A 23,162-nucleotide genomic window follows, 5' to 3' on the forward strand; every position below is an offset into this window, starting at 1 on the left:
GGTGCTTTATAAAACATGAAGGCCTACAGTAGAGTACAAATGTACTGAATCAACAGTAGTCAAGGACCCCGTTTTGGACACTGATGGCCAAATTGAATATCTTTGAATGAATTGTGTAACAAACTATTTATTCTATATAGATGAGGCCTCTGTGTCACTACAGACACCCTGGTTCGAATCTAGGCTGTATCACATCTGGCAGTGTCGTCCGGGTTTGGCCGGTGTAGGCTTTCATTGTAAATAAGCATTTGTTCTTAACTGATTTGCCTAGTTAAATAAAGGTTTTTTAAAAAAAATAAAAGCTAGTAATGACAACCCATAGGTGTTGTAATAATGTAAGCATTATTTATTGTGAGCAAACAGTACATTTTTTTGTTCCAGTGAGGTTCATTTCAAGTCATTGCAAACTGCAAAATGTTTTAATAGAACACAACTTGACCAAAGAAACAAACAGTGCAACTAACATGCATTACAATAATTTGTGGAGCAGTGTACTTGTGTGTTTTTTATTTCAAATGTGTGCTGGTTTGGTTTTTGCATGAGATCCAGAGTATAGAGAGAAGAGAGGGTGGTTAGGTACTGGTGAAATCCCTTCCTTCACAACATGGAATTAACACAAAACAAATGGAATGTTCAAAGGAGATAAAAAATATATAAAAATGGAAAAAGGAAAGCAATTAAAAAATGTGCTACAGTACAAGGTTTTTGTAAAAGATCAAGTAATGGTGAAACTGAAGAATATAATACTAGTTTGGTAATACAAAACTTGTAGAATTGAACATTGTAGGCTATAAAGATTATTTTTATATATATATATATATATATATATATATATATATATATATATATATATATATATTTTTTTTTAAATGCACCATTGTAATGAACACATAAAAATGCAATGTAATAAATACAATTGTATGCGATGAATAAAACATTTTAAAACAATTAATAAAAATGTAGACAGAGGTGGCAGTGGCACATTCCAGATGGGTACATGTCTCTGCTGGATATTAGGAGGTTCTTCCATTCTTATTGAAAAATCGACATCATTGACCTGAATATGGCAAGCAAAGCATATCATATTTCTATTTTTTAAACATCTAAAAAAAAAAAGTAAACGACTTTACAAATCTGAGCATTTCAAAAAAATATACTCCAAATAGTGAGCTCTTCCAAACATATAGAAAAATATCCCCGAGTTATATGTGTAGAAAAGACTGTGGGTCATGATACAGAGACAAGAGAGAACAATATGGGCTCTGTATCAATCTACAGCACAGAAAACTATAACTAGTTCCATAACTAGGAGAGTTGATATCTAGTCATCTATAGCTAGGACCAGGAGTATTTCCTGACCATGCAAACTGACCAGAAAAACTCTAGGCCCTATGACGTCATCTAATAAAAACATTGCTATATTTTGGCAGAGGAGCGTAGAACGTGGAACCTCTTCAGGGTCATGCGGATGGAACCCAGGTCACGGTTTACTCTCTCTAGACGGTTCTCTAAGGCCACCTGGGAGTAGGGGAAGTAATTTAGCTGGAACAGCTTTAAACATTCACACATACCGTACACAAAGACCTCTGTTTTGAAATGATATCCCATCTCTGTAATGTTTCATTTAAAATACTATTCAAATTGCCATACAAGAGAGTCTACTTCCTCAAACAAACATGTTCATGACAACAAAAATATGAATTTAACCCAGTCATGGTTTTTACTGATATGTAATGAGGCCTAGCAGGTTTGGTGTGACTGTGACCTTACCTCATCTAACCTGGTCTGCAGGCTCACCCTCCCACCAGATCCAGGCATCCGGCTCAACGCTGACTCAATCTGCACAAAACACACACAACTTAATAAATATATAACCAACGCATGAACTCACTTCACAGCACTCAGATTAAATCAGATTAACCAGGCAGGCAGCCCTGCAGTGTGTGTGTGTGTGTGTGTTTGTTTGTGTTGCGCTGGACAGACGCAGGAGTGTACGTAAGCTTGCTGATGGGTAACGGGGTTAGCACCCCTCAGTCAAAACAGAGCGGGACAGGACAGGGCAGAGCGGGACAGGACAGGGCAGAGCGGGACAGGACAGTGCAGAGCGGGACAGTGCAGAGCAGGGCGGGACAGGGCGGGGCAGGGCGGGACAGGGCAGAGCGGATGTATGAATACAGCTATAAATAGAAGTCATTAAGAGTGGAGTGGTTGTAAAACCATAAAGCCAGGTTATATAACCGGAATATATTAGGAGGACTGCCTCCGTCATTAATAGATATAAACCATTAATAAAATATGAAGCAGTGCAATACCAGAATCAACGTTAGCCAAACTAAACTCCTAGCCCCTGTCCCTTGGAACTCCCTGTAGATTCCAAAGAGTTTGGATGGATATGAACTAGAAGGAAATATTGCTCTGGTAGGTCGATTCCACTGCATTGCTTATTGCCATCCAATCTTTACAGATCTACAGTGAATTCAGACCCCTTGACTTTTTCCACATTTTGTTACGTTACAGCCTTATTAAAATGTTTATTTTTTATCCTCATCAACACACACAAAAACAGGTTTTTAGACATTTTTGCAAAAAAACAACTGAAATATCACATTTACATGAGTATTCAGACCCTTTTCTTTGTTGAAGCACCTTTGGCAGCGATTACAGCCTCGAGTCTCCTTTGGTATGACGCTACAAGCTTGGCACACCTGTATTTGGGGAGTTTCTCCCATTCTTCTCCGCAGATCCTCTCAAACTCCGTCAGGTTGAATGGGGAGCGTCGCTACAAAGCTATTTTCAGGTCTCTCGGGTTCAAGTCCGGGCTCTGGCTGGGTCTCTCAAGAACATTGAGACTTGTCTGTCCAAAAATGATGCAGAAAAATTAATCCATGCTTTTGTCACTTCCAGGTTAGACTACTGCAATGCTCTACTTTCCGGCTACCCGGATAAAGCACTAAATAAACTTCAGTTAGTGCTAAATACGGCTGCTAGAATCCTGACTAGAACCAAAAAATTTGATCATATTACTCCAGTGCTAGCCTCTCTACACTGGCTTCCTGTCAAAGCAAGGGCTGATTTCAAGGTTTTACTGCTAACCTACAAAGCATTACATGGGCTTGCTCCTATCTATCTCTCTGATTTGGTCCTGCCGTACATACCTACACGTACGCTACGGTCACAAGACGCAGGCCTCCTAATTGTCCCTAGAATTTTTAAGCAAACAGCTGGAGGCAGGGCTTTCTCCTATAGAGCTCCATTTTTATGGAACGGTCTGCCTACCCATGTCAGAGACGCAAACTCGGTCTCAACCTTTAAGTCTCTACTGAAGACTCATCTCTTCAGTGGGTCATATGATTGAGTGTAGTCTGGCCCAGGAGTGGGAGGGTGAACGGAAAGGCTCTGGAGCAACGAACCACCCTTGCTGTCTCTGCCTGGCCGGTTCCCCTCTTTCCACTGGGATTCTCTGCCTCTAACCCTATTACAGGGGCTGAGTCACTGGCTTTACTGGGGCTCTCTCATGCCGTCCCTGGAGGAGGTGCGTCACCTGAGTGGGTTGAGTCACTGATGTGGTCATCCTGTCTGGGTTGGCGCCCCCCCCCCCCCCCCCCCTTAAGTTGTGCCGTGGCGGAGGTCTTTGTGGGCTATACTCAGCCTTGTCTCAGGATGGTAAGTTGGTGGTTGAAGATATCCCTCTAGTGGTGTGGGGGCTGTGCTTTGGCAAAGTGGGTGGGGTTATATCCTTCCTGTTTGGCCCTGTCCGGGGGTGTCCTCGGAGTGGGCCACAGTGTCTCCTGACCCCTCCTGTCTCAGCCTCCAGTATTTATGCTGCAGTAGTTTATGTGTCGGGGGGCTAGGGTCAGTTTGTTATATCTGGAGTACTTCTCCTGTCCTATTCGGTGTCCTGTGTGAATCTAAGTGTGCGTTCTCTAATTCTCTCCTTCTCTCTTTCTCTCTCTCGGAGGACCTGAGCCCTAGGACCATGCCCCAGGACTACCTGACATGATGACTCCTTGCTGTCCCCAGTCCACCTGGCTGTGCTGCTGCTCCAGTTTCAACTGTTCTGCCTTATTATTATTCGACCATGCTGATCATTTATGAACATTTGAACATCTTGGCCATGTTCTGTTATAATCTCCACCCGGCACAGCCAGAAGAGGACTGGCCATCCCACATATGCTCTCTCTAATTCTCTCTTTCTTTCTCTCTCTCGGAGGACCTGAGCCCTAGGACCATGCCCCAGGAATACCTGACATGATGACTCCTTGCTGTCCCCAGTCCACCTGACTGTGCTGCTGCTCCAGTTTCAACTATTCTGCCTTATTATTATTCGACCATGCTGGTCATTTATGAACATTTGAACATCTTGACCATGTTTTGTTATAATCTCCACCCGGCACAGCCAGAAGAGGACTGGCCACCCCACATAGCCTGGTTCCTCTCTAGGTTTCTTCCTAGGTTTTGGCCTTTCTAGGGAGTTTTTCCTAGCCACCGTGCTTCTTCACCTGCATTGCTTGCTGTTTGGGGTTTTAGGCTGGGTTTCTGTACAGCACTTTGAGATATCAGCTGATGTACGAAGGGCTATATAAAATAAATTTGATTGATTGATTGTCCCGAAGCCACTCATGCGTTGTCTTGACTGTGTCCTTAGGGCCGTTGTCCTGTTGGAAGGTGAACCTTTGCCCCCCGTCTGAGGTCCTGAGCGCTCTGGAACAGGTTTTCATTAAGGATCTCTCTGTAGTTTGCTCCGTTCATCTTTCCCTCAATCCTGACCAATCTCCCAGTCCCTGCCGCTGAAAAACATCCCCACTACATGATGCTGCCACCACCATGTTTCACCGTAGGGATGGTGCCAGGTTTCCTCCAGACGCGATGCTTGGCATTCAGGGCAAAAAAAAAAAATCTTGGTTTCATCAGACCAGAGAATCTTGTTTCTCATGGTCTGCGAGCCCTTTAGGTGCCTTTTGGCAAACTCCAAGCGGGCTGTCATGTGCCTTTTACAGACAAATGGCTTCCGTCTGGCCACTCTACCGTAGAGGCCTGATTGGTGGAGTGCTGCAGAGATGGTTGTCCTTCTGGAAGGTTCTCCCATCTCCACAGAGGATCGTTAGAGCTCTGTCAGAGTGACCATCGGGCACTTGGTCACCTCGCTGACCAAGGCTCTTCTCCCTCGATTGCTTAGTTTGGCCGGACAGCCAGCTCTAGGAAGTCTTGGTGGTTCCAAACTTCATCCACTTAAAAATGACGGAGGCCACTGTGTTCTTGTCGACCATCAATGCTGCAGACATTTTTGATACCCGTCCCCAAATCTGTGCCTCGACATAATCCTAACTCGGAGCTCTACGGACAATTCCATCGACCTCATGGCTTGGTCTTTGCTCTGACATGCACCGTCAACTGTGGGACCTTATATAGACAGGTGTGTGCCTTTTCAAATCAATTGAATTTACCACAGGTGGACTCCAATCAAGTTGAAGAAACATCTCAAGAATGATCAATGGGAACAGGTTGCACCAAAGCTCAATTTCGAGTCTCATAACAAAGGATATGAATACTTATGTAAATAAGCTTTATACATTTGCAAAGAAAATCTAAAAACCTGTTTCCGCTTTGTCATTTTTTAAACCATTTTAGAATAAGGCTGTAATGTAACAAAATGTGGAAAAAGGGGTCTGAATACTTTCCGAATGTACTGTACAGGTGTCTAGGGGTAGGGCTATGGGTAAAAGGCATGTTTGGTCTTGTGGAAATTGGACATTGCTAGTGAGTGGCCTGTCATAGTGTATCTATAAGAACCTTATAACAGTCTGTCTCACCTGTTGTTTCTCCATAGTGAGCTCGTCTAACATCCTCTCAGCGTCGGCCAGGGAGTGGAGCCTGGTCTGGAGGTCTGTCCCTGGGTCTTGGAGGTCTGAGCATGACCCCACAGTCCGTTGCTCCTGCCAGCCCAGCCCAAAGACACCCTCCTGGGGGTCAACACTGCCTGAGGACTCCACTGAGCCACCAGATGACCGCTGGGAGGCTGGAGGAGGAAGAAACAGGGCAGTAGTGTTAGGGAACTATTCAACTGAACACACTAACCAGGAGTCAGGGAGGTAAGTCAAAAACCTTCTGGGAACAGTCTCTTCCTGGGGCTGGAGTTGTGGAAGGAGTGGCGTCTCTGGTCTAACGCCACGTCAAACCTGAAACAGACAATCACAACTCTGAACTAAGCTCAACATATCAAATAACGTAGCTGGAGTTGGAGCGATCACACACGTAAAAAACAGTATGCATTTTAACCAAGGGTGCAAAGATTCAGCTAAGGAAGGGTCCTGTAGTCCACGGGTACCTGTTGTGTAGCTGTTGTCGTGGTGGTGGGTTGCCAAAGGCAGTGGAGTAGTTCTCTGCAGGGCAGCGTTTGGGGCTGGACTTAGCTGACAGAGGCATCATTAGGGTCTCCCTCTTACCTAAAACAAAATAACACTAGATTAGTGAAATCACTTAACATAATGAACTAGTCTCCACATACACAAAAGTACACATTAGGTAATAATAGAGTATTGAGATACACCAGGAAGAGAAAGGGGATACCTAGTCAGTAGCACAACTGAATGCATTCAACCCAACCCCGATAGAGGAGTGATGAGAAAAACAGACGTACTGGGTGTAGTAGGGGGAAAGGTGGTCCTCTGGGTGCGGGGGGGCAGAGAAGAGGACCTGTGGCCTTCTGGAGACAGACTTCTCTGGGCTCTCAGCAGAGGCACACCCCTGACTGTCCCGGACATTCCCGTCTCTAGGCCAGCCACATCCTCCATAGCCCTGTCACGGTCCTGTGTTTGTGGTTCTCTGTGGTTTCTCTCTAAAAGGCCAACAGTAGGCCTCCGACTGCCCAACCCTGCAACACAGACAGATACATAGAGATAAATGACAGAATTTAGAGAAAAACACTCCCAAAAACAGATGCTTTCAGAGTGAACCACATTGAAAGACCCCTCAACAGAAAAAAACTTCAGAGTAGAGAATCAAACAGGTTGTTTCAACTTAGACCTGCTAAGTTCCTTAGCACTGCCAAGATAATATCCGTTTGCAAATCCCTACATTTTCACAAGACAGAGAATCTTAAAATGCTGGTATCAGATGACATGAAAAACAAATATCCAAACGGCTGAGGTCAGGGGAAACACAACCTCCATGGTAAAAGCTAGCGTTAGCGAAAATGCAAGACTGGAGCCAATGAATGAGTCACGTTGAAGGCCAGTGTTCCAGCCCAGCACTAACGATTGAGTGGAGAGTGACATGAGTTAGTAAGTGAGTGGAAGGCCTACTGTGGGATGAGGACTGTGTCTTACAGTAGGCCAGTGAAAGTGAGTCAGTGGTACTGTGGCTGTTTCTTACAGGGGGCCCGGCCCTCAGTGGTCCTGGTCTCCTCAAGCTCTATCAGGGCCCTCATCAGTGGGGTCAGAGGCCCCCTAGCTTCCCTCACACCCCCACCCTGGTTCTGGGGCTGCTCACTCTCTGGAGGGGACGAACACCTACAGGAAAAAACAGGACAAGGGTGAGGTAAACTGGTCAGCTTTGTAAATCGTGGTTAAATCAAGGGGAAAAGGAATTAAGAGGAGGTATTCTTAAGTTAACACTACAACAACAAGTTAACCTCAACCACACCTTCTGCTGCCAGTGTGGCCCGAGTTGCCTGATTGGTCAGTTTGAGGACAGGGAGACTTCCTGTAACTCTGTGACTGGTCAGTTTGAGGAAGAGGAGACTTCCTGATGCTATGTGATTGGTCAGTTTGAGGGCAAGGAGATATCCTATATGTGGATTCTGGTTGCCGAGGGTGTTTGCTGGGGGACAGCAGCAGGTCCGGATGGTGGTACAGACTGGAGAGGGATAACAGTAAGAACAGCTTCTGTCAAACAAACAGTCAGACTGGAGGGGGTTAACAACAGTAACAACAGCTACTGTCAGACCTGCTTTGGGACCAAATGAAAGCACAACATGGATGCATGAGTTGAGGAGACCTTACCCAGCTCCAGAGGACTGTGTGTGGTTGTGGACGGCCTGGCGACTCCTGGCCTGGTTCACATAATCCAGTTGATTCACCTGGCTCTCCATCTTACAGATCACCCTGAGGAGGAGGGGCACAGACAGACAGAGAGGGAAGACTGTTACAGATCACCCTGAGGAGGGGCACAGACAGACAGAGGGGGAAGACTGTTACAGACCACCCTGAGGAGGAGCACAGACAGACAGAAGGGGAAGACTGTTACAGATCACCCTGACGAGGAGCACAGACAGACAGAAGGGGAAGACTGTTACAGATCACCCTGAGGAAGAGCACAGACAGACAGAAGGGGAAGACTGTTACAGATCACCCTGAGGAGGAGCACAGACAGACAGAAGGGGAAGACCGTTACAGATCACCCTGAGGAGGAGAGGGGCACAGACAGACAGAGGGGGAAGACTGTTACAGATCACCCTGAGGAGGAGAGGGGTACAGACAGACAGATAGATAGAGGGAAGAGTGTGTGGGTGATAGGACAGACATATCTCTATATCTCTCCACTGTTGCTGGGTCCAAAAAATGACAAAGAAAGAAAAGCGGGCACACGATACATGCAGGTCCTGTCTATGCTAAGGTTGCCAAAATAGACAGTCACCAAGAGAAGAACTCTCTCTTAGTCATAAAGGATCCCGCATTATGTCACTCAACTTCTGATGTCAGATATGGCGTCATGATTCACCTAGCTTATCCATCATATAAATGTTGGTTTTCATAGACAAGACAAAGAAAGAATGTGTCCCTGCAGGTCTTGGATGCTTGATGTTACCTTTTTAGTCTAGAGACCTGCTCGTTGGCATCAAACAGCTGGTTCTCTGAAGACACCAGGTTGTCCTGTTGACAGAGAAATACGTTTGAAATATTAGTACAATGTGTCACCTGTTCTTGTCGAGGTGGAATAACACAGAAACAGACATCACTAATACCTTCACCCCCTCGTGCTCTTTCCTCAGAGAGTCATACTCCCCCAGAAGCTGAGGAGGAAGAAACAGACATAAATAACCCTTAAGTCATCATGGCCACACACACCTGAGCTACAGCCAAATAGCCTATTACAAGACAATCTGCACACATCAGTAGGTAATAAATAAGCTGCTCAGATAAGACTGGTTGGTGTTGAAAACACAGAGGTACAGTTCGCTCAAACTACAACACCTAGAAAGTAGTCTTTCCCAGACAGTCAGAGACCAGAGATTTGGGTTTACTTAACTAGTTTAGTATAAGTGCAGAACTCACGTCCTGCAGCATCTTGTACTCCCTCTCCCTCCTGGCCTCCTTCTCTTCCGTTTCTCTGCAGGCGTTCTCCAAGGCCTCCTCTAGCTGCCGGACCCGGGTCCTGAGGCGGCCAGCCGAGGCGTCCTTCTCCCTGACTGACCGCCTGCTTCCATCCAATCGCTGCTGCAGGGACGTTGCCGTGGAGCAGGCTGTGTCGTAGCGCATCGGCCAGTCAGCCTGTCAGAGAAAGCAGAGCTTGTTATGCACACACACACACACCTCTAGGGGTATGAAAGGCATCTTACCAGTTGCTTTTCCAGGATTGAGTTCTTGTTCTCCAGCTCCTGGATACAGCTGCTGGCTTCAGACAGAGCCCTCTCTAGCTGAGCACACCTGGTATTACAACGACCACAGGTTAGATCTCACACACACACAGCCCTAACCTTAACCCCTAACCTTAAAATGGTCTTTGTCCCCACGAGGGAGAATTTTCCTTGTTTTACTATTCATGTGGGGACTTTGGGGCTTTCCGGTACCCACGAGGATAGTAAAACAAGCGTGCGCACGCACACACACACACCTCTGTCTGAGCGTGCGGTTGCTCTGCTCTAGGTCGTGTGGCAGGTCTCTCAGGTCCAGTTTGTCTCTGAGGAGTTTGATCTCTGCCTCATAGTAAGCCTTCAGGTCAGCTACATGACGACAGTGTTTCTCCCTCAGATTCTCTCTCAGCCTGGAGAAAGAGGGGCGGATAGGAAGTAGGGAAAAAAGGAGGAAAATTGGGAAGAGAGTGAATGGGAGGAGGAGAAAGAAGAAAAGGAGTACTGCTCCATATGCATCAGTTACACGGGTTATTCTACTGCTCCGTATGCATCAGTAGTTACACGGGTTATTCTACTGCTCCGTATGCATCAGTAGTTACACGGGTTATTCTACTGCTCCATATGCATCAGTAGTTACACGGGTTATTCTACTGCTCCGTATGCATCAGTAGTTACACGGGTTATTCTGCTGCTCCGTATGCATCAGTAGTTACACGGGTTATTCTGCTGCTCCGTATGCATCAGTAGTTACACGGGTTATTCTACTGCTCCGTATGCATCAGTAGTTACACGGGTTATTCTACTGCTCCGTATGCATCAGTAGTTACACGGGTTATTCTACTGCTCCGTATGCATCAGTAGTTACACGGGTTATTCTGCTGCTCCGTATGCATCAGTAGTTACACGGGTTATTCTACTGCTCCGTATGCATCAGTAGTTACACGGGTTATTCTACTGCTCCGTATGCATCAGTAGTTACACGGGTTATTCTACTGCTCCGTATGCATCAGTAGTTACACGGGTTATTCTACTGCTCCGTATGCATCAGTAGTTACACGGGTTATTCTACTGCTCCGTATGCATCAGTAGTTACACAGGTTATTCTGCTGCTCCGTATGCATCAGTAGTTACACGGGTTATTCTGCTGCTCCGTATGCATCAGTAGTTACACGGGTTATTCTGCTGCTCCGTATGCATCAGTTATACGGGTTATTCTGCTGCTCCGTATGCATCAGTAGTTACACGGGTTATTCTGCTGCTCCGTATGCATCAGTTATACGGGTTATTCTGCTGCTCCGTATGCATCAGTAGTTACACAGGTTATTCTGCTGCTCCGTATGCATCAGTAGTTACACGGGTTATTCTACTGCTCCGTATGCATCAGTTATACGGGTTATTCTGCTGCTCCGTATGCATCAGTAGTTACACGGGTTATTCTGCTGCTCCGTATGCATCAGTTATACGGGTTATTCTGCTGCTCCGTATGCATCAGTAGTTACACGGGTTATTCTGCTGCTCCGTATGCATCAGTTATACGGGTTATTCTGCTGCTCCGTATGCATCAGTAGTTACACGGGTTATTCTGCTGCTCCGTATGCATCAGTTATACGGGTTATTCTGCTGCTCCGTATGCATCAGTAGTTACACGGGTTATTCTGCTGCTCCGTATGCATCAGTAGTTACACGGGTTATTCTACTGCTCCGTATGCATCAGTAGTTACACGGGTTATTCTGCTGCTCCGTATGCATCAGTAGTTACACGGGTTATTCTGCTGCTCCGTATGCATCAGTTATACGGGTTATTCTGCTGCTCCATATGCATCAGTAGTTACACAGGTTATTCTACTGCTCCGTATGCATCAGTAGTTACACGGGTTATTCTGCTGCTCCGTATGCATCAGTAGTTACACGGGTTATTCTGCTGCTCCGTATGCATCAGTAGTTACACAGGTTATTCTGCTGCTCCGTATGCATCAGTAGTTACACGGGTTATTCTGCTGCTCCGTATGCATCAGTTACACTGGTTATTCTACTGCTCCGTATGCATCAGTAGTTACACGGGTTATTCTACTGCTCCGTATGCATCAGTAGTTACACGGGTTATTCTACTGCTCCGTATGCATCGGTAGTTACACGGGTTATTCTGCTGCTCCGTATGCATCAGTAGTTACACAGGTTATTCTGCTGCTCCGTATGCATCAGTAGTTACACGGGTTATTCTGCTGCTCCGTATGCATCAGTAGTTACACGGGTTATTCTACTGCTCCGTATGCATCAGTAGTTACACGGGTTATTCTACTGCTCCGTATGCATCAGTTACACAGGTTATTCTGCTGCTAGTTCCTCTGGTATATAGACTCAACAATATTAGTGTGGCTGAATATACACGGCTCAAAAAAATAAATGGAACACTAAAATAACACATCCTAGATCTGAATGAATTAAATATTCTTAAATACTTTTTTCTTTACATAGTTGAATGTGCGGAACAACAAAATCACACAAAAATTATCAATGGAAATCAAATTTATCAACCCATATGGAGGTCTGGATTTGGAGTCACACTCAAAATTAAAGTGGAAAACCACACTACAGGCTGATCCAACTTTGATGTAATGTCCTTAAAACAAGTCAAAATGAGGCTCAGTAGTGTGTGTGGCCTCCACGTGCCTGTATGACCTCCCTACAACGCCTGGGCATGCTCCTGATGAGGTGGTGGATGGTCTACTGAGGGATCTCCTCCCAGACCTGGACTAAAGCATCCGCCAACTCCTGGAGAGTCTGCAGTGCAACGTGGCGTTGGTGGATGGAGCGAGACATGATGTCCCAGATGTGCTCAATTGGATTCAGGTCTGGGGAACGGGCGGGCCAGTCCGTAGCATCAATGCCTTCCTCTTGCAGGAACTGCTGACACACTCCAGCCACATGAGGTCTAGGTCCAGCCACATTGTCTTGCATTAGGAGGAACCCAGGGCCAACCGCACCAGCATATGGTCTCACAAGGGGTCTGAGGATCTCATCTCGGTACCTAATGGCAGTCAGGCTACCTCTGGCTGTGCGGCCCCCCAAAGAAATGCCACCCCACACCATGACCGACCCACCGCCAAACCGGTCATGCTGGAGGATGTTGCAGGCAGCAGAACGTTCTCCACGGCATCTCCAGACTCTGTCACGTCTGTCACATGTGCTCAGTGTGAACCTGCTTTCATCTGTGAAGAGCACAGAGCCCCAGTGGCGAATTTGCGAATCTTGGTGTTCTCTGGCAAATGCCAAACGTCCTGCACAGTGTTGGGCTGTAAGCACAACCCCCACCTGTGGACGTCGGGCCCTCGAACCACCCTCATGGAGTCTGTTTCTGAACGTTTGAGCAGACACATGCACATTTGTGGCCTGCTAGAGGTAATTTTGCAGGGCTCTGGCAGTGCTCCTCCTGCTCCTCCTTGCACAAAGGCGGAGGTAGCGGTCCTACTGCTAGGTTGTTGCCCTCCTCCATGTCTCCTGATGTACTGGCCTGTCTCCTGGTAGCGCGTCCATGCTCTGGACACTACGCTGACAGACACAGCAAACCTTCTTGCAACAGCTCGCATTGATGTGCCATCCTGGATGAACTGCACTACCTGAGCCACTTGTGTGGGTTGTAGACTCCGTCTCATGCTACCACTAGAGTGAAAGCACCACCAGCATTCAAAGGTGACCAAAACATCAGCCAGGAAGCATAGGAACTGAGAAGTGGTCTGTGGTCACCACCTGCAGAACCACTCCTTTATTGGGAGTGTCTTGCTAATTGCCTATAATTTCCACCTGTCTATTCCATTTGCACAACAGCATGTGACATTTATTGTCAATCAGTGTTGCTTCCTAAGTGGACAGTTTGATTTCACAGAAGTGTGATTGACTTGGAGTTACATTGTGTTGTTTAAGTGTAAGTGTTCCCTTTATTTTTTTGAGCAGTGTATAAAAACATAACCAGCCTCTGGCCACTCACAGAGAGACGACCACAGGGTCTTCCAGCGATGCCGCTTTCTCCATACGAGGGTTGCCCCGGGAGAGTGTGTGGGAGTGCGTGTGCTTCCCAGACACAGCCAGTTTCATCAGGTTGCTGGTGTGTGTGTGGCTCCCCTCGTCCTTGCTGTCCTGAGTGGCCAAGGCTTTGTGCTGCTGGCTGCTGGGGAGCACCAGGGGCTTGGAAGTAGAGGGGGATGATGGGGCCAGTTTTATCTGAGCAGAGGCTACCATGGCTGGGGTAGGTGCGGTGACAGAGAGGCTAGAGGCATTGGAGGGGCAGTCTGTGTCCCCGGGGTTGGCACTGCCCTCGGCCATGCAGGCTGGGCTAACTGGGGTACAGGGGGTGCCAACGCGGGAGTAGAGGTGCGGCAGGGTGGGGTACGATGGGCTGCTGAAGTGGGAGGGCGAGGTGAAGCCGGAGGTCCGGTCTGACTGACGGAGGTGAACAGTGGGATCTAGAGTTAACACCTAGAACAGAGAGAGTAGAGAGTTAGAGCTAGTGTCTGTGCGTCTGTGCGTCTGTGTGTGTATACCTGTGGTGATGTGGGGCTGCATGTGCGAGAGAGGTCCCAGTCGGTGCGTTTGGACTCAGTTCTCTGCTTGTTGTGGTAGATCTCTCTGAGAGACAGCTTCTGTTCCTCTGGAGAGGTCTGGAGGAGGAAGATAGAGACACTGACACTGTCAGAACAACACACACACTCTGGACAGGTCTGGGAGAGACACAGACACGCACTCTGGACAGGTCTGGGAGAGACACAGACACGCACTCTGGACAGGTCTGGGAGAGACACAGTCACGCACTCTGGACAGGTCTGGGAGAGACACAGTCACGCACTCTGGACAGGTCTGGGAGAGACACAGTCACGCACTCTGGACAGGTCTGGGAGAGACACAGTCACGCACTCTGGACAGGTCTGGGAGAGACACAGTCACGCACTCTGGACAGGTCTGGGAGAGACACAGTCACGCACTCTGGACAGGTCTGGGAGAGACACAGTCACGCACTCTGGACAGGTCTGGGAGAGACACAGTCACGCACTCTGGACAGGTCTGGGAGAGACACAGACACGCACTCTGGACAGGTCTGGGAGAGACACAGACACGCACTCTGGACAGGTCTGGGAGAGACACAGACACGCACCCTGGACAGGTCTGGGAGAGACACAGACACACACTCTGGACAGGTCTGGGAGAGACACAGACACACACTCTGGACAGGTCTGGGAGAGACACAGACACACACTCTGGACAGGTCTGGGAGACAGAGACACAACAACTAACACAATGGAGGGAGATGGAGCAATTTTTTTTAAACTTGGGATTGAGGTCTGCAAATTTCTCATAATGCATATTATGTGATTCCCCTAATGCAGATGGTTTTGAGACTAACTTTTTCAGCACAATGAAAACAAACATTGTATTTAGGTGGAACAAGTTTGCATTGTCCTTTTGTCATTCACCTACCAGACTGATAGAGGCCTCCTGCAGCAGGAGGTCGGCGCCACTGTCAAAGCTGTCAGGTAGAGGGCAGTAGAGTTCACTCTCATCCAGACGCCAGTATGTCAGACCTGGAGGACAAGAAGGCACCTCTTACTACATTATAACAACCTCAGTCCTATACTGCTTCTTAACTACTTTACTTCAAACACTTAGCATTACAGCATTACAGAACTGCTGTTGCAGCGAAGGCAACAGTGTGAGTCAACAAGATCACTCAGTATGTAGGCCAATGTCTAACACTAGAACCGCTGGGCTGCGAGGCACCACTCAACAATATAATGAGCAGTCATTCTGACTGCAACATTCTAAAAGTGTAATTAATACATTTCATATATGCTCCCTCTAAAATAATAATTTGGTTGTGTTCATGAAGGTGTCCAGTAACATCAGAATATACTTATTTTCATTTTAAATAATAAAACAGCATTTTCATTTGTTTACTGTAGGCTATATGTAAAAACAACAAAAAAACAATTCAACATGGCGTGCCTTTGTAACAACAATCAAACAGAAACCATGTGTTGGAACACGGAAACAGCTTATTATAATAAGAATACAAAGAGCGGTGTGTGTTGTTACCTGAGACCTCAGACATGAGGCTGTCACTCCTCCTCAGAGGGAAGGAGTTGGTGGAGGGAGCAGCCCATCCATGCTGAAAACAGAGAGATTAAATTGAGAGGAGAGAGAGAAGAGGAGGAGACCCAAAACTTGCTCTAGTCCTTTTCTAAATGCTTCCAAAGCAGGGCAGACACAGTGTCGAGTCCTTTTCTAAAGGCTTCCAAAGCAGACAGTGTCGAGTCCTTTTCTAAATGCTTCCAAAGCAGACAGTGTCGAGTCCTTTTCTAAATGCTTCCAGAGCAGACAGTGTCGAGTCCTTTTCTAAAGGCTTCCAGAGCAGACAGTGTCGAGTCCTTTTCTAAATGCTTCCAAAGCAGACAGTGTCGAGTCCTTTTCTAAATGCTTCCAGAGCAGACAGTGTCGAGTCCTTTTCTAAAGGCTTCCAAAGCAGACAGTGTCGAGTCCTTTTCTAAAGGCTTCCAAAGCAGACAGTGTCGAGTCCTTTTCTAAAGGCTTCCAGGGCAGACAGTGTCGAGTCCTTTTCTAAAGGCTTCCAGGGCAGACAGTGTCGAGTCCTTTTCTAAAGGCTTCCAGAGCAGACAGTGTCGAGTCCTTTTCTAAAGGCTTCCAGAGCAGACAGTGTCGAGTCCTTTTCTAAAGGCTTCCAGAGCAGAGTGTCGAGTCCTTTTCTAAAGGCTTCCAGAGCAGACAGTGTCGAGTCCTTTTCTAAAGGCTTCCAAAGCAGACAGTGTCGAGTCCTTTTCTAAAGGCTTCCAAAGCAGACAGTGTCGAGTCCTTTTCTAAAGGCTTCCAGAGCAGACAGTGTCGAGTCCTTTTCTAAAGGCTTCCAAACGAGGGTAGACAATGTATAGAGGCCATTTCAGTGCCAAAATAAATGTTATTTAAATTATATATTTTTTAAATTGTATTTATAATTCACAAATTGAATCATTGAATTCAGAAATGTAACTTGTATTTAATGATTTAAAACTGAATTGAATGAATATTGCATTCCGTTTTAAAATGCCATTTATTTTTAATTAATTATTCAAGTTCAATATTTATATATTCAATATTGATTGTAGTTTATAAACAATCATTTTAAGTTGATCAAAATGTCATATTTTCAACTTTTCAGATGCATTCCGATTCAAATTTTCAAATTCTGTTTTCTAAATTCAGATTGAAAACCAGGAAAGGTATAGGAGAACAAATAGAATCAAACACTCACTGTGGTAAACAGAAACTTTTTGCGGTTTCTGAAGCCAAAGTGGCATACTGAATTTATTTCCTTCCAATGAATGTCTCTAGCATTTGAACCATTTTGGCTATGAACCATTATAACCAACCGCGCTATTGAAAAAGGCCTTCAATTGCGCAAAGGGAGTTTCATTGATCCCCATCTGCTACACTAATACAAGTCTTCAAGATCCAGCAAGGTTACTCAGGTTACTTTGGTGATCCATGCTTATGTGATGAGAACCTTGCCTAAGACCTGGAGATGTGTAAGTTTGAGGTGTTATTTTGTGATAGGTTAGATTCAAGTTGGGGCGGACTGGCCATTTGGCATTTCGGGCAAATGCCAGACGGGTTGGTCAATTTTTAGCACATTGGGGCTATTTTTTTTATTTGACCTTTATTTAACCAGGCAAGTCAGTTAAGAACAAATTCTTATTTTCAATGACGGCCTAGGAACGGTGGGTTAACTGCCTGTTCAGGGGCAGAACGACAGATTTGTTTGTACCTTGTCAGCTCGGGGGTTTGAACTTGAACCTTCCGGTTATTAGTCCAACGCTCTAACCACTAGGCTACCCTGCCGCCCCTAATAATGGGGGACTTAAGGAAAATAATGGGCCGGTGTGGGGAACTCAAGAAAAGTATTGGCCAGCGTGCTAGAAATGCCAGGTCCGATTTATGGTCCCAGTCCACCAATGGTTTCAAGTCTCCGTCAAGGGTAGTCATTATATGGTTAACACTGTGTTAGCTAGTTAAGCTAAAGCCTAGGCATTGGTCCTGTGACTTGGCGGGGTCTCTTCAAGGATGAGTTGAAAGGGGGGTGAAGTGGCCACCCTTCTCTGATGAGTAACTTGTCTTGAGACCTGAAGAGTTACATTGTCTGGCACACAGGAGCCCTGGGTTAGAACCCCTTCAGACAAACTTCCACGTCTTCATGTCTCAGCTAAGGCTGCTCATCACATAGCCTCGCGAGCAGGCTGATCTCGTGAGCTTACATGAATGGTTCGCTACACACGGTAATAGGTCTGGTAATTACGAGGCTACTCCTCACATGGCTGGATCACCAAACCACCTCTGTCAGACTCTCATTAAATGGGGTGCACAGATCCTTCTGCTTCTGTATGCCACAGAAAGGGTTGTTGTTGTGCAGTAGGCCTGATTTCGAACCCAATCAGTTATATTGGTGCCGTGATCGCTGAGTAGGAGGTCAAAGGGAGGTGAAATGTAACCGAGGTGGTTCGATTAACCTTGCTGGAAACTTGAAGACTTGTGTTAGCTTCCTAAACAAATCCCCATGGGCTTTATCTAAGTGGGCTAACACAGTCTTGTGACACGCAGGAGACCTGGTTCAAACCCAGTCAGTCACAAGAGCAAGATTAAATAGAGAGTGGAAAGGCTATCCTTAGAAGGACTATGACTGTGCTCTTCAACTGTATTCTTATGGCGGCCAAATAATTTTTTTGACACTCCCTTATAGTATGTCCTGTGATCATCATAGAGGAGAACAGAAAAAGCATTCACGCTCTAGAGTCTCTTAGCTTTCAGCAATGGGGTCAATAGTTTATAGGCAAAGCGGTTCAAACGCTAGAGATAAATTCATAAGAAGAACACAGCATGGCACATTGGCTTCAGAATCCACCAGAAGCTTCTGTTACCACAGAGAGCATTTGATTCCTGGCTGGCAAAGTACCAGGATGTGGTCTCTGGTTTTGAATCGGAATTTAGAGAACTGAATATGATTGCATATGAGAAGTTGAATATATGAAACTTTGATTAACTTGATACACAGTCAACGAATGTAATATCTACCATATTGAAACTGAATATATAAATATTGAATTTGAATATTCAATTAAACATTTTAAACTGAATGCAATATTCATTGAGTTTCAAATCATGAAATACAAGTTACATTTATGAATTAAATGATTAAATTTGTGCATTAAACATCCAAAAATATTACATTCAAATTCAATATCCTATTATAAAATTATAAAATTATTAAATTCAAATACCATTTCTGTTGGCACTGAAGTCGCTCCATAACAGTGACACACACAGACAAAATACATGGTGATATAACAAAATGCCAGAGCACTATAGTGACTCTAGTAATCCAAAGATCATTTTATCTAGCTACAATAAATTGTAATGGAACAGGCCGGTGCTAGGCATACCTGGTCCTGGAGGTCAGTGTCGTCCAGGGGGCTGTCTCTGGGGCTCTTCCTGGAGCTGGGCTGCTGCTCCTGCGGGGAAGAGGACTGAGGGTCGCTCTGGCCCAGGTACGGGGCCTGAAGGGGTGAGGGGGAGGCCTGGGGATGTTGGGCCTGCCCTAACCTGCTCTTCTTGGGTTTGCTGCGTCTCTGTCTTTGAGCCCAGGATGTCAGCGGTTGGCTGGAGGTTCTCTGCTGCTCAGGTGGTGGACTAGGATTGGCTCTAGGAGCCACCTCATTGGCCGAGGCGCTCCTCTGTTGACCCTCCTGGCCAATCAGAGTGATGTCTGTGTTGTCCTGGAGGTGAAGGGACCAGCTAGGCTCCTCTTCGACCTGGCCTGTCTCCTCTGCTCCCCCCAAAGTCACTGTCCCCTCCAGCCCTGTGCCCCAGGTCGACAGGGTCCTGTACCCACTGCATAGCACCGTCCCTGCCCCATCAGCACACCTCTCTCCTAGGGTGACCGGCTCTGGCCGGGGGGGTGGGGGTTGAGGGGAGGTGGAGCTCAAAATGGGTTGGGGGACAAAGAGGGAGGTGAGGGGAGCAGAGAGGGGCGAGTTCCCATTGGGAAGGTCCGTGCAAGTTGAAGGGTGGTTGGGGTTGGAAGTGGGGGGTGAAGGGTAGTCCTTGGTAGTAACAACAGGGGAAGAGGTGTAGTCTGGGTGTGTCTGTGTGACAGTAGACAGAGTAGATGGGTAATCGTGATGTGTCTGTGTCTTGGTGGTAGCAGTAGGGATATATGGGTAATCGTGGTGCGTCTGTGTGCTGGTCTGGCGGTTCTGGAGCTGAACTAAGGCTTTGATCTCATCCTGAATCAGCTGGAGGAGAAAAACAATCACAGTGTAAACAGCCATCATTACATGCAACATTGGGTATTCTAGAACAGGCCAAGTATAGTAGTACAGACCTGTATTTGGCACTGGTACTGTTCTTGCTGAGCCAAGATCTGCTCTTGGTATTGTTTCTCTACTAGCTGAAACAGATGCAGCCATCGGCCCTGTTCAACAAACACACGTACACAACTTCAACATTAGGTCTGTAAACCATAGCACAAGACAGAGCATTGGAAGAGTTGTTCTTGGAAGTATGGGTGTCCAGCGTGAATATAAATATAGCAAATAGTCCAAATGTTCTGATTGGAGGGTAGAATAGTGACAGCTGGGAGTTAGTCTCGCAGCTGGGGTCTGTGTGTGTGTGTGCGAGGCGCACCCGGAAGCAGCTGTGCTCCAGTTATGACGTGAGAAAGGGGAAACCGTTGTACTATGCCATGCACCCAGGGAGGGGGGTATGCACCTGATATTACGGCCCATTAAAAAAAAAAAAGATTCCCTTTGAGACTCTGCTGTTTGCGCATTTCATATGCAATACAAAATATAGATATTTCACGGTACAATACCAGACCTGGGCTTCAGAACAATAGTCTAAACTAGACAAGTGAAATCTAGCATGTGTTTTTTTAGATCAGGAAAAATGATCAAGAGGAGACAAGGGCAGGTCATTAAGACAATTGAGAAACATCCCTGTATTCAAAGCTGGGGAATACAGCACTATGTATCTCCCAGGTGTGTTTTCCTCTGTGTGTGAGATGAGATGGCACTGCTGCATCACAAATCATCTCCCGTGTCTGAAGAGATCAGCTGCAGTGGTGTGATGTGTGCAGTCTGGGGGCCGATTGTGTGCATGCATCTTTGTGTGCGGTCAGCTGAGATCCACAGGGACAGCAGAAGCGACAGCAGAGAGATGAGGCTGCCCAACACACTGCAGGAGAATAATGACCATGCCAGCTAACCCCAACGTCACCCTTCACGGGGAGAAGTTCAGAGAACACACACTTCTCTGAAAAATGAATTGTCATGGAGATTCCTCCATCAGTTGCTGTATTACTACTTGAAAGTCCTTCCACACTAAATACAAAGTCTCCTACATATCTGTGTTGTCCACCTATCTTGTAGTTACACACGAACACTGCCAAACAGACACATTCCTACCTCACAGTCCTTCCACATCTCCGGGTCAGTCTCCCCACTACTCTGTATCTCCTGGACCAGGGCCCTGAGGGTCTCCAGGGATGAGGGGTTGATGAAGGGAAGACACTTCCCAGACACAAAGGCCTCCTCCGTACTGAGACACAGACTCCTGAGGAACACAACACACAGGAGTTAGGACAAGGGATTAGAATGGATTGTACTTTCCATACCTCCTACATCAACACCTCAGAGAGCACAGTCTCTACACACACCTGATCTTCTGGGGGAGGCTGCATGCTGGGGTCATGTCATAAGCTCTCCCATCCACAGCACCCCCTGCAGGCTTGGAGGTGATTTTGCGTTCCTCCGGCCCGGCTAGCCCCAACCCAAGCCCCAGACCCGAGGCTGCTGAGGTGCCCTCTGAGGACTCACTCTCCTTGCCCCCTTCCCCGTTGGCATCGCCAAGGCAGTGGCTCAGGCTTGAAACATCCTCAGAGATACTGTCATCTGTGGACATGCTTATGGACTCGTGACCTGGGGAAGAGTATGATACCTACAGGGGACATAGAGGGGGTCAATGAATGGGTGGAAGGAGGGAGACAGCTCCCCCTCAACCTACAAGGAGATAGAGGGGGAGGGTCTAATACCTGCGGGAGATAGAGGAGAAAGGTCTAAAGTAACATATGACAAACATTGACTTCAGGGTGAACTGTCCCTTTAAACTCCAGACAGACAGTAACCAGGGCTGTGATGTGAGATGAAAACTTTCAATTTCACTGGGGCAGATTAACTTGCATACCCTTTCTGGATCAACTTAGAGAAGGCTTGCGATATATAGCTGACAAGAGCATTAACCAGCATTAAACAGATAAGCTGTCATAGCTTCCATTAAATAGCTCACAGGGAAGGAAGCTTGCATGAATGGCATCATGTCACAACAACTGACCATGCAACAGTCAACACGACCAGCTGCTTTGATGTAATATTGTTCTCTCCTTGATAAGGGAATAAACCCCGCTACATAGCTATCCAGCGAAATATGCCTGGATATCGTAGCTAGTAAGTACCCTTCTGCTCGCTAATACAGTATCAACCTATTGATTGCCTGGCCAGTTTCCAGTTTGGTTGCTGGCTGGATCCTACTGTCTAGCTAGCTAACCATGTTAGCCTAACTGACAAGTTTGCAGGCTTCAACGTTTACGTGTAACGTTAGCTAGCGAACGTTACATGTTGACAATGATTGAAACTAGCGCCTTGGTTATACGCGCAATACGCACATAATCGATTCAGAGTTAATGTGCAAAGTAGGTGAATTAGATGATAAATAAAGCTACAATTAACTTACCATTTAACTTGTAACGTAACTTCACCCATATTGCCTCTCAGCAATACTAGCCAGCTAGTCTACTGCAGCTAATGTAGTTTTTACTCGGGCTAGCAGTGCTGCAGCACAATGTTCAATGGCAAAACATTACGCAGTGTCTAATTGGCCAAATGGAATAGAACACGAGTTACCTGATTGGCTGTCTCTCTTATTCAAACCTTATGATTGGCTATGATGCACAATGGCAGTAAACAACAATGGGCATGATTGGCAGAACTTGTAGGAAGTGACACATTCGCTGCAAGGGTAGAAGTCCAATGAAACGCGCAAGGATACCAAATTGTTACGTTACAAATGTGCAATTGCTAATGTTACATTGTCATCTGCGATTCCAAAATTGATAGTTACGTCTACTTAATGTGTTATATCCCGTATTCATGGTAAATACTAGTCTCTCTCAGGCCCTGTTCAAGTTTCAAATTCATTCATTATCCGTGACATGTATTGCTGTTCACCACTGGTCAATTAGTTCAATCAGTGCTTATTGCCTAAATCTTGCTGGGTTATGCAATATCCAAGGAATTAATCACTGTAGATGAGCCTAAATCAGTGGTCCTGCTTGCTATTTTCCAGATATGTCCATCCTACAGCATATTCCCTCTATTCAACCAAGACGAGTTGACTTAACAATGACTGCCTACTTCCTCTCAATTAGCCACCTTCTAATCTATTCAAGTTCGGTGATATATCTGTATTTTCCTCCTAAGGAGCAAGGTTATAGGAGACCACT

General features: G+C 46.3%; 1 protein-coding gene across 1 annotated transcript; it reads right to left on the reverse strand.

Moving 5' to 3' along the window:
- Window positions 1–325: 325 nt before the first annotated feature.
- On the reverse strand, window positions 326–22,546 carry LOC110537073 (M-phase phosphoprotein 9). Its single transcript, XM_036937062.1, has 23 exons — window positions 22,394–22,546; window positions 21,321–21,601; window positions 21,070–21,217; window positions 19,989–20,078; window positions 19,048–19,899; window positions 15,656–15,728; window positions 15,041–15,144; window positions 14,110–14,226; window positions 13,557–14,044; window positions 9,832–9,981; window positions 9,557–9,644; window positions 9,273–9,488; window positions 8,963–9,010; window positions 8,806–8,870; window positions 8,001–8,102; window positions 7,642–7,854; window positions 7,372–7,508; window positions 6,638–6,871; window positions 6,326–6,443; window positions 6,103–6,176; window positions 5,811–6,016; window positions 1,771–1,839; window positions 326–1,518 (listed from the first exon to the last, which is right to left on the reverse strand). Exons 1-23 carry the CDS (start codon window positions 22,394–22,396, stop codon window positions 1,417–1,419), a joined length of 3,978 nt encoding a protein of 1,325 aa, XP_036792957.1. The 5' UTR covers window positions 22,397–22,546; the 3' UTR covers window positions 326–1,416.
- Between the last annotated feature and the right edge of the window lie 616 nt (window positions 22,547–23,162).

This window comes from Oncorhynchus mykiss, chromosome 12, assembly GCF_013265735.2.
Source record: "Oncorhynchus mykiss isolate Arlee chromosome 12, USDA_OmykA_1.1, whole genome shotgun sequence".
In the NCBI taxonomy this organism is placed as follows: domain Eukaryota; kingdom Metazoa; phylum Chordata; class Actinopteri; order Salmoniformes; family Salmonidae; genus Oncorhynchus; species Oncorhynchus mykiss.